The following is a 16,511-nucleotide window of genomic DNA, read 5'->3' as shown; positions in this document are numbered from 1 at the left end:
AGCCAAGCCTCACTATTCCACTCTCCAAAACGCACCCATTAAAAAATGCCATTTCAAGTTCACTTATAAAGATACAAGATCTCGAGTGACTTACTGGATTGTTGCAGAATTGGCACAGGTCATTTCCTCCGATAAAGAGTGTTATGAGTTTCCAGTCTTCCTGGAAATTTATTCCCTGCACTCCGGGGTTGGGCGGGGTGGGGGGGCGGGGAGAAATAAAATAAAAGAGAAGGTAAAGTTAAAAAAAGTTAAAAGAAACTAAGTTTGCCTTTGGGGCATGGACTATATGTCCTTCTGCATGTCTATACAGCAACTAACACAGTAGAATTTGGGTCTTGGCTGAGGAGCTTTGAGCACTAAAATGACAGATGTAATGTGATGGACTCATGGCATAATCAAAGTACTATTTCAATTTTATGTTATGTATCCTATTAGCTTGTTAGTGATTGCATTCCTGGCTAACGAGATAAGAAAGTACATTTCCTATAGGAACTAAAAGCAGGGGAGGGTAATTAATGCAAACCCCCAGAAGAAACAATACAGTTAAAAAGTCAGTTAAGTTTACTTTCCACCCCACTGCTACTAGTGCAGCAGGGCTGACAGCCACCACAGGCCACAGGGAGGGATGGGAGAGGGCCCAGCTCTGTGCCCCTGAAAGGGGCAGGGCCAAGGGTAGAAGAAACAGCCCTTAGTGCCACCCAGATCATGGCACTGGGGCCCCCTCCCACTCCTCCAATAGCCGCATGGAGTGGCCGACCAGCCAAAGTAGCAGTGGTGGTGGCCAGATCCCCTCTGAAATACCAGGCCCCAGGGCAACTGCCTCCAATCAACAGGCCTGCACTGGCTCAAAACACACAAAGGGCTTGAATCTGTATGGAATGACAGCCCTGACATGGGAAGAGACAGACACCACCAAGAACTGACAAACAGAAGACTGCAACTAACAGAGGCAGGCCCTGCAGAAGACCTGATGGATGTTTAGATCGTCCAGGGCCCCCATGTGGAAGATGGGTGAGAACCTAGTAAGCCAGGTGTGTGTGTAAGCTACTGATTGTTTCTAAGATATGCTTTCTCCTAAATGTTTGTGTTCTGAATAAAGCAAGCTCTGTGAAACCTGGCTGGTCACTGGTTAACCCTGTCATTCTCTCAAGGGTAACAACTCCAGGTCAAGTCTGCTTGGCAAATCACAGTGAATTGAAAAGATCTGCAATTGAAGACTCTGGTCTGGAGGGAGAGAACAACAGGACGATATTCCAAGAAAGGTGATGATGGCTGGAGGCAACTGCTGTGGGAACACAGACTAGTCTTCGTTGCACAGACGTTGGGCTTTTTCTCTTTTTAAAGCACAGGGTCACTAACATGTTAGTTATCATGCTGTAAGATCCCCCAAAAGACAAGGCTTTGTAGTTGTGCATTAAGCCTTACCAAGTCGACCACCAGCAAGTGTGTCACATACACCTTGCCTCGTTACTTAATGGTTAAAAACAATAGGGAACCTGTCTCCACTAGGATTTCACAACAAGGTAACAAGCAGGCATGTAACCTCACCGGAAAAAAGAACAACCCTTTCCGTGTAATGAAAGCCCCAAAGCCTTAACTCCGTGGTATGCTGAAGCGTAAACTATATGAACGGATGTTGCATTTTAGCCACTTTATCACTGCCCTACCAATAGATTTCTTCCTGCTATCTACCCTTGAGTTGCTTTCAAGTATCAGAGGGGTAGCCACGTTCGTCTGTATCTACAAAAACAAACGAGAAGTCCTGTGGCACCTTATAGACAACAGATTTATTGGAGCATCAGCTTTTGTGGGCAAAGACCCACTTTGTCTTTGCCCACAAAAGCTCATGCTCCAATAAATCTCTTCATCCTCAAGGTGCCACAGGACTTCTTGTTGCTTTTGAGCTGCTGGGCTGCTAGAGACTAATGACTCGAGACAGTTCCATCCTACTTGCAGATATTCCTACCAGCCAAGACTCACAGTATCATTCTTCATACGATCCACCAGTCTCCTAGCCTGTGCAGGGACATCCCTAGATATTTAAAAAGAAGAAGAAGAAGATGAGGACGATGATTGTGGAACACTTCATGGTAAATGCAGCAATGAGAAAAGCAGGGGACTGATCAGAGTCCTTGACAACCCATTTGAATAACATATTATTGAAATGAAGACTCCATTCACAGCATTTACTGGACTAAATAGAGTTACAGAAATAAGCCAGGTCTGAAGCTGGAGAAACAGTGAAGAAACATTTATCATCTGTAACCCAGTGGCTAGAAGTCTGCTCTACAACCTCAGCTGTGCCAAATGCCTCTCAGCTGAGGCTACAGAGCAGAAATTTCACTCTCCTTTGTCCTTGGTTTCAGTGCCTCTGGGGGCTGCATGCTTCCCTCAGCTGAGGAAGCATATCCTGAGTTTCTGAGACCTCCCAGCAGTTCATCCCAAACAAGCCACACTTGTAAAGCCAAGAGACCCTGGTTGGAACGATTGAACTTGTGACGTAAGGCGCTAAAGCCATGTGCCTCTACAGCATGAGCTAAAAGCCAGCTGCATCTCAGAACTCGCTCCTCCTTTTCAGTGATCTCAGCGCCTCTGGGGTTACACATCCATCAGCCATCTGCCTCTGTGGGTGCTGTATGAAATCTACCTAGCGCAGCACCCTGGACTGAAGTGGGACTGACCTCTTGACATTCAGCATATTTGAAGGTTTTAGCTTTACAAGAATGGTGCCTGCTCAGGCAGGTTACACAAGCCAAAGGACCTCAGTTACCAGTGTATGAGAGTCCAGCCATACCCTGGTGGGACACACCACTGAGAGATTGCCTTGTATTATCGCTGCCAATGACCAGTGCTGTTAGAAAAATGACATTGAGGGGTGGGTGGGTAAGAGAAAGCATTGACAAAGTGGCAGTGGCGGTGGTGGCTGGAGCTCCAGGCCCCTATGAAACAATGGGCCACAGGGCAACTGTTACCTTTGCACTACTCACCCTTGTCAGTGGGCCTGCTAACCTCTCTGTTCCTTACCATTCCTGGGTGAAATGTGGCCCCCAGTGAAGTTATGGCAAGGCCCCTACTGACTTCAATGGGACCATAATTCCTTCCACCTCACTCCTCCTACACATTCCTCTTGCAAGCAGGAATAATTTGTCTCACATTAGGGCTGCAAGGCCTCATTAGTCAATGTTTGCAGAGCACTTTCAGCTCCTTGGATGAAACTGCGAGGGAGGGGCAAAATATACTCGTCTTACAGGAAGTTTTCCTCTACTATGATTAGGAAAGCCACACTGGTCTTTGCACATTTCTTAGGTGTCAGGCAAGAGATCAAGTTTGCAAAACCAAAAATTAGGGATGTTTAACTTCTGTTTTATATCTAACCCCACTGTTGTTTGGGGAGTTCATATACCTGTAAGAATGTTCCAGGTTTGGCATTTTTATAACTATAACTTTAAAAAAAATACTTAACCCCATTTAAAAAAAAAAAAAAAAAGGGGGTTTTATCTTTTCATCTGTCCACACTTACTCAGAGCGAGCCCCTGCCACGGCCTGATTCAGGAAGGCATTATATGAGTTCTCTTTCCCAGTGCCAATAGAGTACCCTCGAAGGGAAGGATTAAACTCACGAAGAATATCTGGAAGAGACACATGAAATGCAGCTGAATTCAGTGGGTAATGAGCTGGATTTCAAAACCAGAACTTGCCCCAGAAAACTTTGGCAGATCCCAATTAATAACCTGAAGCCAATCGCAAATATACCATAGGTCCAAAATCTTACCACTCAGTTATTTTTTCGCCTCCAGATTACTGAATAACAAATTCAAATGTCAGTTTCAACTAGAGGCACAACATGGGATGTATGCCCAGCAATGTAATTTTGATCAGTTTGTTAAGTAATATAAGACTGTGCAATGTTAATCAAGCTGCGATCTCTTACATACTTACAGTAAATATAGAGATGGGCTTGGCTAAAGTTCCTTTGTCCAAACTTCCCAGGTCTTTGCAGTTATTAAAAACCAAAGTGTTAATCTGTGTTTTGTGAATGGGTTTTATCTTTTACTGAGAGCTGAAAACTATCCAGACACAATCACCTCAGAACACTGCGATGTATGAAATTCTGATCTTGCAGTATGGCTTCATCACAGATTAAAAAATATACATATGGCAAAGGAAAAAATTAGGTAAGTAGACTCTGTAGTTTAAGGACTCAGACAATTTGAATCATCCATTCCAAACGTGCGTCAGACAGACTACTATGCCGAGAATAATATTGAACCATCCAAAATCGCAGGGAATTACAAAATATATGGTTAAGTCACACACAGCAAATGACTGTAGTGGCTGTTAAGCAAAATTTATTCAGCACTAGACATTGAATGTAAAGTGACTGAATGTACCATGCTGCAAAATTGTAAACATTTCTTCTTGCCTGTTCTTTAAATTATTAAATAATTCGAAAATATGTAAAGATTAGGGAAACTAACACTTACTTGCTAGGGTTGTGACTGTGCTTATGTTTTGGTCTCCTCCAACACTGTTACATGGAAATAAGCAAAAATATTTCAAAAGGTTTAGTCCACAGCATTTGCTTTTTTAGGCATTGGAATAAATAGGAAAACTTTCCCCAGTGGCGTGTACGTGTACACACACACACACACACACACACACAGAGCAAAGCAAATTACAGACTACTCTTACTGTTGTTTATAAATTTGTTCCCATCTCCCCACCTCTCGCAGGAACCGGGAAGCTGACCAGCCATGAGCTGGTCAGTTTCCCAGGTACTGCAAGCAGCAGGGAGACGGGACCAAGAAGCAACCTGGTTCCTGGCTCCCCATTGCTGGCAGGACCTGGGAAGCTGACCAGCCATGAGCCGGTCAGTTTCTTGGGTCCCCAAGCAGTGGGGAGGTGGGAAACACATTGCCACTTGGTTCCTGTCTCCCCACTGCTTGCAAGACCCAGGAAACTAATCAGCTCATGACTGGTCAGTTTCCTGGGTCCCACAAGCAGAGAGGAGAGGGGAAACAAGGCTGCTGCTGGGAGCTGGGATGGGAACCCAGTCGCTTCCCAGCTGTGGGGCAGCAGAAGACCCATGCACCCTGGTCAGGGACCCTGCAGCTGGTCCCTACCCACTCAGCTTCCAGCCATGGAGCTGTGGGTTCTCTCCCCTCCTCCAGCACTGCCCCCCATTGCATAAACTTGAGATTCACGTATTTTCAATGCACAGATCTCAGTGGATTACTGTAGTGTTTCCCTTTAAAATGAATAAAATGATCCTTTGTGAAAATAATTATCATAAGTATAGTGTTCACACTATGCCCTGTGTACTGATAAGGTTAGTAAGTAGGTAAAATTGAAAAGGCAACAGAATAGCAGAATGAGCACTGTAGTTACAAACTAACCAGTCAACCACACATCCCATTTAGAAATGGAAGCATGCACTCAGGTATCAGCAGAAGCCAAGATCAAATAAGGCAAATACAGTACCATGCTGTGTTAAATGTAAGCAAATACTACTGAAAAGGAAAGTTTAAGATAGAAAAATTTGACAAGGTAAGGACACTTTGGCTACATCTACAACAGAGAGTTTTGCAGCCTATACTGGGGTTTTGTTGACAAAACTTGCAGAACCTCTATGCACAAAAACATTTTGTCAACAGAAACTGCAGACAAAAAAAACCTGTGTGGACACTCTGGCAGGCCCCTTTGTCAACAGAGTGAATCAAAAGATCAATCTACTTTTATGTGTAGACGTGATCTGTCAACAGAAGTTTTGTAAGAACATCTCTTCCAACAGTACCTTCTGTAGACAGATGCTTCTAGTGTAGACATAGTCTTTCTGTGCTTGTTTATCTAACCTATCAGAGCTAAAACCAGCATTTTTCTTCTGCACAGTAAAGTTTCAAAGCTGTAGTAAGTCAATGTTCAGTTGCAAACTTTTGAAAAAGACACCATATTTTGTTCGCCATTGTGAATAACCTCCATTCCTAAAGTGTCTGACGTTCTACTAGATTAAAGGGTGATCATTAGCTATAATATTTCCATTTCACTCAGTTTGAGTAAAGAAACTAGACTGGTTAATTTCTGTTTATTTATACTTACACACTTGTTCTTGCACTAGTAATTCTTCTGTAATTCTGCTTCTAATTTTGTGAAATGTTACCTTATTAAAAAGTGTTTATTAAAAAAATTATGGAGCTCAATTTCTTATTAAGTTTTCATGAAGATGTCCTTTTGAAATTGTCCCTTAAAATAAACCCTAAAATGCTGGGCCTACGTGTTACTTTTACGGTGTTCCTTTAATCTGGAATTCTAATATATTACACAGTTGGTATTTCTAACTGCAAATAAACCCAAGTAAGAAACAATGGGAAAATGTTGAGATTACAGTTAAACTACATAATTTTTCATAATTACAAAAACATTGTTCTTCTCAATATGGTGTTTTTGAATTGCATAGCAAATAGAAGCACCAGACGTAAAAGTCTAGGCCTGCACTGACTGTAAATGGTGGCTGCATTGTATGATGTAGCTAGAGTGGGAAAAAGAGTCAGGAGAAATATTGATCTTTTGTGGAGTGAGAGAAGCAATGAGGAAGCAATTCTGTAGCCCATTTGCAGGTAGAGACTCCCAATGCTTTCAGATGGGAGTTTTGCATATGTAAGGCTGATGGTTTAGAATGAGGGCTGACATTTGTTCACAAGAATGAAAATCTTCCTCCCTATCAGGAGTACAACTATGAACAGGTGCCACTCCCAACTTGCTCTAAAACAAAGTCAACACACAGAGTGCAGTCAAACTCACCCACCTCTTTGGTTTTGACTCTATCAACAAAAATGAATAAGAACAAAGTTTACCTTAAGGCTCCTCCCCAAACTGGGATCCTCCTTGGGAGTGTTCAGCCCACACCTTAGATCCTCTCAGGAAAGCACTTTCTTTACATTCAGAACCTAGTGACTAGGACTGAACTGAATCAGGAAAACCCACTTACCTATTTCCTAATAAGGTCAACACCAGCTAACTGGATGGGCAATTTCAGGAAGACATCATCAGCCTGTCACAACACGCTCTCTCCAATGTTTATAGTAGTAGCCTAGGGAGAGTCTTATGCAAGACAATAAGTATCTCAGGCTAAGTGTACACTAGCCCAGAGGATCGACTTACTCACTCACTCAGGATCTTCTGTGGTTAGATTTCGCGCATCTGGTAGGGATGCACGAAATTGACTTCTCAGAGGTTGCAGTCAACCCCTGTACTCCTTGCAAGACATGAGGAAGAAGGGAGGTCAGTTGGAGAAACTCTCTCATTGACCTTCTTCAGAAGGGATGGCCAAGTAAGCCAAGATATGTTGATTCTAGCTTCACAATCCGTAGCTGGAATTATGTGTCTGCAATCGACTTACTTTGCCTAGTGTAGCCATAGCCTCAGCAACCAAAAGACTGAGTTCAGAGACCACAGCAGTTTCCCCAAGGACAACAACACTCATACTGGACAGAATTTTAGGGCACTCACCTCCAGGAAAGACCCCGGTACTGTGTCAGAACATCAAGAACATCATTTGGTTTGGACCCTGCTCCATTACCTGCCTGATCCCAACAGAAAGGAAGAGAACAAATAAATTTTCCAGATAAAGCTATCCATGATCCCTCACTCTGCCTGATCATAACGAAAGCAATGGAAAGGGAAGTAAATGTTTCAAGCTAACTCCCAGACCCAGCATTTGTTCTTAAAAGGACTGAATACATTTCAGTTGCACACCACTGAATCATAGCCATCCTGTCCATTCTTGATGGGATGAAACAGTGGTATAACTTGTACTAGATATGATTGCCTTTTCACTGACGCAAACTTAGAACTCTTCAAAACTGGGAACTTTTTCAGAGAGACACTTTGTCCCTTTTTGTTGACAAAATCTGAAACTTTTCAAAGCAGCTCTAAGTTTAAGGTGACAGGAATAAATACCATAGTACTGTATGAATCCCTGGTCATGTTAGTCATCACCAGACCAGGTGTTTCCCATACTGCAAAACATGTGAGAAGCATTAAACCATGTGAACAGTGCTCACTGATGGAGGAGGGCACAGAATGTCTAGGGCTAACTGCAGCCACGTGAACAGTGTTTATGTGCAAAACAAAGGTCATTGTGACATACATCCATTTTCTGCAGTATCTATGGCAGATGTTATAGATCACGTTTAAAAGAGCTTTGGAGACCATTGTATTATAAATGCTAAATGTACAGGTTATGGTGGGATTGTACATAATTTCTCTGGGAGGGAGCTATGGATAATGTCAAAGGCCAATTTTACACAATGTGCCAGAAAAGAAGGATCCTATGAAATAGCAGAGGAAAGTAAATGGAAATTTCCACCATGCCTGTCAAGAGGAAGGGAATTACAATCTCCTTCCAAGAGAAGTGGCACCTGACAAGCTAGGAGCTAAGAATGTGCCTTTGCTAGACTATCGATGGGGCAATACATTAGCCCTGAACTGTGACAGTCACAATCTGCCTGGAGAAGCAGCCTGATTATTGTTCTGTAGAAGCGCAGCATACCCAACATCTGATTTATGTTACTTTGGCCAAGTCTACATTAGGAGGTAAAATCAATTTTAGATATGCAAACCCAGCTATGAGAATTGCGTAGCTGGAGTTGATTTATCAAAAATAGATTTTTGCCACTATCCACACAGCAGGTTGACAGAAGAAACTCTCCCGTTGACTTCCCTTACTCCTTGCGACTGCCAGGAGTACCAGGGTCAACAGTGACACCATTACAATTTGATTTCGTGCATCCCCACTGGGTGCCATAAATAGAACACCGGAAGATTGACCACCAGCATGTCAATCTTACCATAAGTGCAGATGTACCCTTTGGGTGCTGAGTTAGATGGTACAAATGGGAGTAGACTCCAGTGGAACTATGCCAATTTATACCACCCGAAGAACTGACATGTTTTGTTTATGCTGCTTACTATTTGTCAGGAAGGTAAGTATCTAGAGATTTTAGCTACGACCTGTAAAAATGTATGCAATTATAGCAAATTTGACCTGACTGTTTTTATCTGATGTGTAACCTAAACCACCAGTCCTCTGTGTGCAGCATTCCTGTTGACTTAAATGAGAGTTCTGCACACAGAAAAATTAGACCTCTAAGGTGGATTAATAGTCATAGCTGGACCATGGGACAGCACAGCATGAAGAACATGATTAGCCAAACAGAATAACTGTGTTTGTACTACTCTCTTAAATTAGAATTCACATCTGGCCCCACATCATTCAGCTCAGGTTATCCATGGACATGCACTTACAGTGAGTGAGTCGCCCAGTGCACCAATCACCTTGATGTCTGCTGGTCTCAAAGCGTGAACTAAGGTAAAGAAGGAAAATATCAAATCCCACTGCCCTGGAAGAACTTTTCAGTGAGTTAGTATAAAGCATTCTTGAGGCTCTAGTTCAGTATTCATGTTGAGCCAAGTAATTGTGACCTTTGGCGCTTGGAATAATCAAATGACAAATATGGGCACTGATCAGAATACTCAATAGTCAGAGGCAGTCACTGGGTCAATCTTGACCCCATTTCTACAAACCAATTACAGTGACAAGGTCCAGGGCTTTCCCTCCAGAACTATCTGGAAAGAAACATTTTTTTTTTATCATGCCCCAAGAAATGGACTGATGATGGTCACAGCTCCACTGACAGAAGTGGTGCTTGGTATTGCTACAGCTTTTTAAAGGAAATCAAAATCCATCTGGGAGAGAAAGACCTAGAAGTCTTGAGATTTCAGACTGAATTGGCAAAAATATCACATTTTTTCTATGGTACGGTTATCATTTAACTGACCGTTATAAGCCAGATTCTCAAGCAAGCTTGTCTTGTGCTTAGCCGTCAAAATAACAAGTGGCAGATTTTCCAAAGTTCAGCACAGCAAGTGCTGAGCATTTTTGAAAGTGTGACCTAGATTTAGATACCTGAAGGAGAGCTGAGCTGTTTTGAAAATCTGATTCAGTTGTGAGTACCTGCAAATGCACCCCTGAGTTCTTTTGAAAAATCTGGCTTACATTTTTGCTTGGAAAGATTGGGTTTTATTGGTAAATGCTGGCAAATATAAATTTCCACTATGCTTACATAGACACACAAAAGAAAATATTTTCATCAACAATTGAAATTTACAAATTGGCAAATTAAAAAAAGGCTCGAGAACTTAAGAGTCTGAACCAAGAATATTTACTTTGTTCATTTTGACGTGTTTAAACAAGTAAGCAGCTTCAAATTTCATAGTCTGCTATCAAGTTATCTCACACACACACACACACACACACACACACACCAATTATCTGATCTCCAGGCTGTGGCTTCCTGCAACTGTAAAAATTTAAATGAACAAAAGTAGAGCATGAAATGCTTAAAACCCTCAATTTTAAGCAGCTGTGAAAATTTAAAATTAATAAAAATAGAGAAGTGCTTTAAAATAAATATATCTGTCTTAATAAAATAAAAACAATTTTTGCCAGATCTACCTGTATTTCAGTTTTGTGACATGATATAAATAAAACTGAAGGGAGAAGATTCTCATTTTTCTTTAAGGCAACACAACAATATGCATATATTGACCTTACTATGTTAAAAATGTTTTATCTGCACATTTGTTGCCCCTTTATCTAATTTATTACTTGAATTCCTAAAAGAGTACACACACACACACACACATGGTATATAGCTGGCTTTCTGTTAAATTCTTGGCAATGAACCCTTATGTAGAAAAGTTATCCATTATAAGATATTATACTGAAAAAAAAGCACACAAAATTGTAGTTGGAGAAGGAACAACACAGATCACAACAGTAAATTCTGAACTGCAGCATAACAATATAGGGCCTGAAAGCACTGTTGGTTCTGAAAACAGGGGAAATTAACTTCCATTTCTCTTGTATATGATCAGCAGAACTAACTGGTAGACAGCCCTACCATCTGCAATTATAGCCAAGCAGATGACTCCAAGATATTTTATAGAATGGATCACTCAGTGAGAGAGTGATTAGTGAACTGTGACTTAGCTGGAAATCATATACCCTCATTGCATAAAAGCCTGACTGATATTATGGCAACCAGAGAATTAACAGGAGCTCAAGAGAAATGTCTTTCAATCTTGACTAAAGAACCCCCTCAGTGGCAGAGAAGGAACTTTACTAGGAGTCTGCGATGATCAATTTCTGTTCTGTGTCTAAGGTCAGAGAAAACTGTGGTTACCAAAACTTCTCTGTCAGTATTTCACATCTACCTCTAAGAAAATGCTTGTAAGTAAAGGGATATGGAGAACACAACAATTAGCATGTTTCAAACATGTTTTCTTGATCTTAGGTTGTTTATCTATTTAAAACACTAAATACAGTATTTTTCACATTATTTTCAGCATTTTCTTTTAATTTTTGGAGAAAGTGGTGCCATTTGTGATTAAGCCACTGTGCTGGGTTGTTGGAGACATAGATTCTATTTTATATCCTTTTTCTGTGTTACATTATGGCCTCTATCTGTGCCTCAGTTTCCCTATTTGTCCAGTGGCGGTAATCAGAGTTCACTGACTTACATGAACCCTATATGGCTTCAGTCATTACTGTTTATACAGCATTTTGAGATCATTTACTGGAAGGGGCTGCAGACATGTACAGATTAATTACAATTGTATATAAGGGTATTTGGACAGACTGGTTAGCTTCACTTTCTGCTTTCTGTCAGTTTTACTTTACTTACTATACTTACGGCCAATTGTGAGTCTATGGCTTCATAAACACCACAGGGGAAGTTTTAAATAGCGACCCAAAGCCACTGCTTTTATTTCTGAAGAATTTTTACATTCGTGACAATTTAATATTTTAAGAAAAATAGTTAACTTTTGTGCCTAACTAGTTGACAGTGACCCTTTAAGATTGATTGAAACAGCTCTGTAGTAAAGATACACAAAATCTGTACAGTACCTGAAACAGGAACCGTATTAGAAGGATTTTTGTCAAAACAGGGAATGCTTGTCCCATAGCTCCTTTCCTGGAAGGACACACAGTATGAGACATTATATGAGGCCTGTCATGGACTGGTGACAGTGATATGTTTGGTGGGCCTATGAATTTATGTATAAAAATAACCTCAGGTCTTTCTACTGTGAAACTGAATTCCACAGCATGTAATTATTTGCACATAAAAAAGCACACCTCATGCCTTATGTAGGCCATTTACTGGTCTCTCTTCAAAGTTGATTTGTTTCTGACACAGGATGACCCACTGATTACAGCATCATCTAACATCAAGGCACGATAAAGCCAAGTGTCTACCTTTCAGTACTTCCTCTGGATGACCAGAGGTCCCCTACCTCTTGGGAGGCTTGGCCATCCAATCAGGTCATTTATCACCACACCGTCTCTCAAGGTATCAGAAACTTTCATTCAACACAGCGCGACCATGGGTGTTTTTTATCTATATTCGGGTCCTCCTTTCAGGACTCCAGAGCACTCAGGTCTTCCACAGGAGTCCCTGCAATGTAAGCCTCTCAAATATTCTCCACTTTAGTTCCCCAGAACAGTCCTGTGCCAGTCAGAATTCCTCAGAGGGCCCTAATACCAGATTTCCCACAACAAGAGGCCTTCAGTTCCTTTCTGCATTGTTCAGACTTAGCACAAGGTTTCTCTCAGGCTTTGCAGACTTCTCAAATTTGTGCACCAACCCCCGCAATTCCCTGCTCAATGAGGAGCATCAGCCTTCCACCACCCAGGCCTGTGCTTCTCACTTAGTTCCCTCACAGCAAAACTCCCATTACCCCATAGGTGCTGGAAGTAGGGATTCTGGGATTGCTGCACCCCCTGACTTAAAGCAGTTTTCATTAAATACAGAGTCTCCAGTCTGGTACAACAGCTGTCACCACCCCCCACTATGAAAACTGTTCTAGCATTCCTGCTTTACCCTCAGGGCTTCTTACTTTACAAGCCTATCCTCACAGACAACTCGCCCACCCGCCCTGCCCCACCACTTTTCCCAGGCGTGTAGCAAAGCAATCCCAGTTAGCACCAGACACCTTTCCCAGGTGTTGCAAACCAGAGCCATTCTAGCGAAGACCCTTGCAATTTCATTATCCCTTCCCTGGGTCCTGTTCCTTCTTAACTAAACTCCCTGACACGACAGATAGGTACACTTTCAAACCCCAGTCCCTAAATCAGCCCTTAAGAGCCTCTTCCAGCTAGGATGAGCCTCTTCCATCTAGGATTGGATTCAGGCCAATGACAGATATATTTCCAAGTCCCATGGTTGGTATATTTTCCATAAGAAAGACACAGAGTCTGAGAGCCAGAACTCCCACTGGAAGTGCAAAACTAGAAGCAACGTTAACTCTAGTGGTACAATGGCACCACCATGTTTTTTCACATTTTGTCTTGTTTATATTCTTGCCTGCACTGTAATCTTGCAATGATAAAGAGTCACAGAAGTGTTAACGCCTTATTGTGGGCACACTGCCATTCCAGTGGATGGTGACCATAAAATTAAATGTCTGCTGCTTAATCATAGCTAATAGAATTGCACCTTTATCTGCAACGGTTGGGGTGGGTGCTTTGATAGTGACAGTCCTAAATTTAATCTCTATTGATTTTTATCTTTGTTTTACTTTATTTGTATATATGAACAGTTTGTTACTGTGTGGATTTTCGGTCTGAAGCCACACCCCTTCCCTGTTCCATCTTCAGGGTGGTGTGGGGTCTGAGATGGTGCCAGAAATGAGAGGTTCACAGTGTGGGAGGGGGACCTGGGCTGGTGCTGGGCTTTGGGTGCAGGATTCAGGGCTCTGGGATGGGGCTGGAGAGGAAGAGTTTGGAGTGCAGGACAGGGCTCAGAGCTGAGGCCCAGGGGTTCAGAGTGTGAAAGGGGGCTTAGGGATTGGCTGGGCGTGGGGTTCAAGAGGAGGTATGGGATGTGAGTTCTGGAAGGTGCTTTCCTCAGGTGACCCCAGCATGTCCCAGACATGGAGGAGATCTGCTGGGCTCCCATGAAGCAGCAGCATGTCCTTCTGGCCCTTAAGGGGAATGGTAGCCAAGGACTTCAGTGCTATTCTTACCCACAGTTCCCCTTGGCCATGGTTCCTGGCCAGTAGGACATGTGGAGCGGGTACTTGATGTGGCGACTGCAGTTGCAAGTGGCACAAGGAGTTCCTTGGCTGCCCCTCCACCTAGGAGCCAGAGGGACATGCCACTGTTTTCTGGGAGACATGTGGACTTCCTCCACCCCTGGGAAATGCCTGAGGTCAGTACTGCACAGAATCTGCATCCTGAACATCCTCCTGTGCCCTAACCCCCTGCCTCAGCTCAGAATCTCCTCCTGTACCCACACTCCTTCTAATGGCACTACCCTACAATAAATGAGGTGAGAATCAGACCCAGAACATACAGCACCAGCCCAGATACCATGTGGACCATGAGGCTTGCTGCTTCACGGTGCACACCGAGCGCCTGCTCATGACAATGGATAATATCACCTTTGCAATGGTCAGCATTACAGTTACAACGCCCAACATCCCTGAATGTAGGCATTGTCTTCATGGACAGAAAGACACATTTTTCAAATCTCAGGATAACAAATACACGTGAGCTATCCCAAAGAAAAAGTAAACATAGTGGGGACAAGGCAGCTCAGTTAACCACAACACAAGCTTGCCAAGATTAGCCTAGAGCGAACCTCACTTACTGTCCTTTGACGTAAACCTAACTTGCCTTGTCTTCATTGTATTTTTACTTCAAGATAACTCACCCATGTTAACACGGCTTACTCTCTGTTACTATTCACCCATGTTAGTTACCCTGAGATTTAAAAACACACACACTTTTTTAGCCTTATGTTACACAAAATTCCTCTAGATGATGTAGCAGCAGTCTACATTATTTAGTTATCAGCCATTAACATCATGGCCACCAGTGTCTCTCTAGAATTAGAGTCCCAATTTTCCCCATGTATTAATGTTCATGAGACAACACCATTCGTGTACCAACCTCACTCATCCAGTCCCAACCCTCCGGTGTAGACATATCTTAACTTATACACTACGCCAAGGTTTTCGGTACCTGAGACAGGGCATCAGGCTGTGGTGTCTGAGGTGGGGATGAGTAGTTACTATTTCTGTATGTGAACAAATACGGATACTCCTGCAGAGATAAGAAACATTTAATGGTCATAGTGGAAAGATAATCAGTGCTGCTAAAGATAACTTGAGAGATTTTCCAAAAAGTAAAAGTCATTATGGGCTTCAACTACCAAAGGAATATAAGGCTAATAAAACATGCCAGGTGGATGGCCCTGGAGAATGAATTCCTATTTGTCTACCACACTGATAGGGCTCAGGCAGTGGTAGGGAATGTCAGCTGACTCCATCCCCGGTCTCAATCTCAATCTGAGCATCTACATCAAGAGATACGGGATAGTTCAGTCTCTGGGACAATTTCAATCACTGTCCACTGAAAAAACACTTTCATCAAGAACTTTCGGCCACTATCAGCAGGGGTCAGATTGAAACCAGCCATCTACATACAAAAGGTTCAGTAGCCAATTACCAAGCCCAGAGCCATCCGGTCCTTCCTCTTCACACCATTTCTTACATTCCCATACTAGCACAGAATGGGTATAGAAAATTTAAAAAAAAAGTTGTGACTGTGCAAGATGGAAAATCAGGTAAAGAGTGAATGATGTGGCATGATCCGACTCTGTCACAGATAGAGGCTTGAGGAGAGGCTAAAACTACCATCATTGCTCCTGACAGCTGTTGGGAATCAAACAGTAGAGATGCTACTTTCAGACCAAAAATTAGTCAAGTCATTGTTAGTCCAAGTTCTGCACTCTTTGTGGGGCTTAGTTTCACTGCTGAACTTGATCTAATAGACAGTTCTCTCCCTTGAAAGAATAGCTCACTTTATTCATCTCAGATGTGATGCACCCAACATCTGAACCAGTATGAGAGATCCAATGAGACAAGGTAGTTTTACTATACACTGCCAAGAAGTCTCTTTTCAGGCAAACCTTTTCAGTGGTCTGCCATTTTAAGATGACAAAATGGTCAAAGAGGCATAAGGGTTATTCGTAAACTAAATCTTCGTGAGTTAACCCTTCAGAAAGTATCTTCCCCATACGTTCAGGAACAAGCAGAAGTCTTGGAAAGTAGACACACATCTACATAAACAAGAAATACTTCACATATTCTGTAAGAAGCAATTAAAATCCCATACTGAAAAGAAAGCCCTCTTACCCCAGATGGACACTGGGCCTGAATCATCTCGCTGTAATGATAAGGCTCCTTCTGCCCAACTGGTTCCATCTAGAAGAGGACAGAACACAAACATACTTGAGGGGATGCAGCCGTAGATCACGTGCATTAAGATCTGGAGTTTTACTTCAGGCCCATCTCTAACATACCAGGACACAAAAAACACTGTTGTGCATGATTTCAGGTGGCTCTACACATAGCATAAAACCACAAAAGCAAGAAAATGAAAA

At 42.4% G+C, this 16,511-nt stretch overlaps 1 protein-coding gene across 1 annotated transcript in view; it reads right to left on the bottom strand.

Moving 5' to 3' along the window:
- PLB1 (phospholipase B1) overlaps positions 1–16,511 on the bottom strand; it is a 130,953-nt gene that overhangs the window by 80,176 nt on the left and 34,266 nt on the right. The window contains exons 14-22 of the mRNA XM_074988405.1: positions 16,264–16,332; positions 15,089–15,169; positions 11,969–12,035; positions 9,304–9,362; positions 7,507–7,580; positions 4,485–4,528; positions 3,521–3,629; positions 1,981–2,032; positions 95–175 (exon numbers count right to left, since the gene is read on the bottom strand). Of these exons, the coding sequence (XP_074844506.1) occupies positions 95–175; positions 1,981–2,032; positions 3,521–3,629; positions 4,485–4,528; positions 7,507–7,580; positions 9,304–9,362; positions 11,969–12,035; positions 15,089–15,169; positions 16,264–16,332 (636 nt within the window). The remainder of the gene's footprint in view (positions 1–94; positions 176–1,980; positions 2,033–3,520; positions 3,630–4,484; positions 4,529–7,506; positions 7,581–9,303; positions 9,363–11,968; positions 12,036–15,088; positions 15,170–16,263; positions 16,333–16,511) is intronic.

Source organism: Carettochelys insculpta, chromosome 3 (genome assembly GCF_033958435.1).
Source record: "Carettochelys insculpta isolate YL-2023 chromosome 3, ASM3395843v1, whole genome shotgun sequence".
NCBI classification, from domain to species: domain Eukaryota; kingdom Metazoa; phylum Chordata; order Testudines; family Carettochelyidae; genus Carettochelys; species Carettochelys insculpta.
Note: the sequence above shows the minus strand (reverse complement) of the source record. Positions and strands in the feature narration are given on the sequence as shown.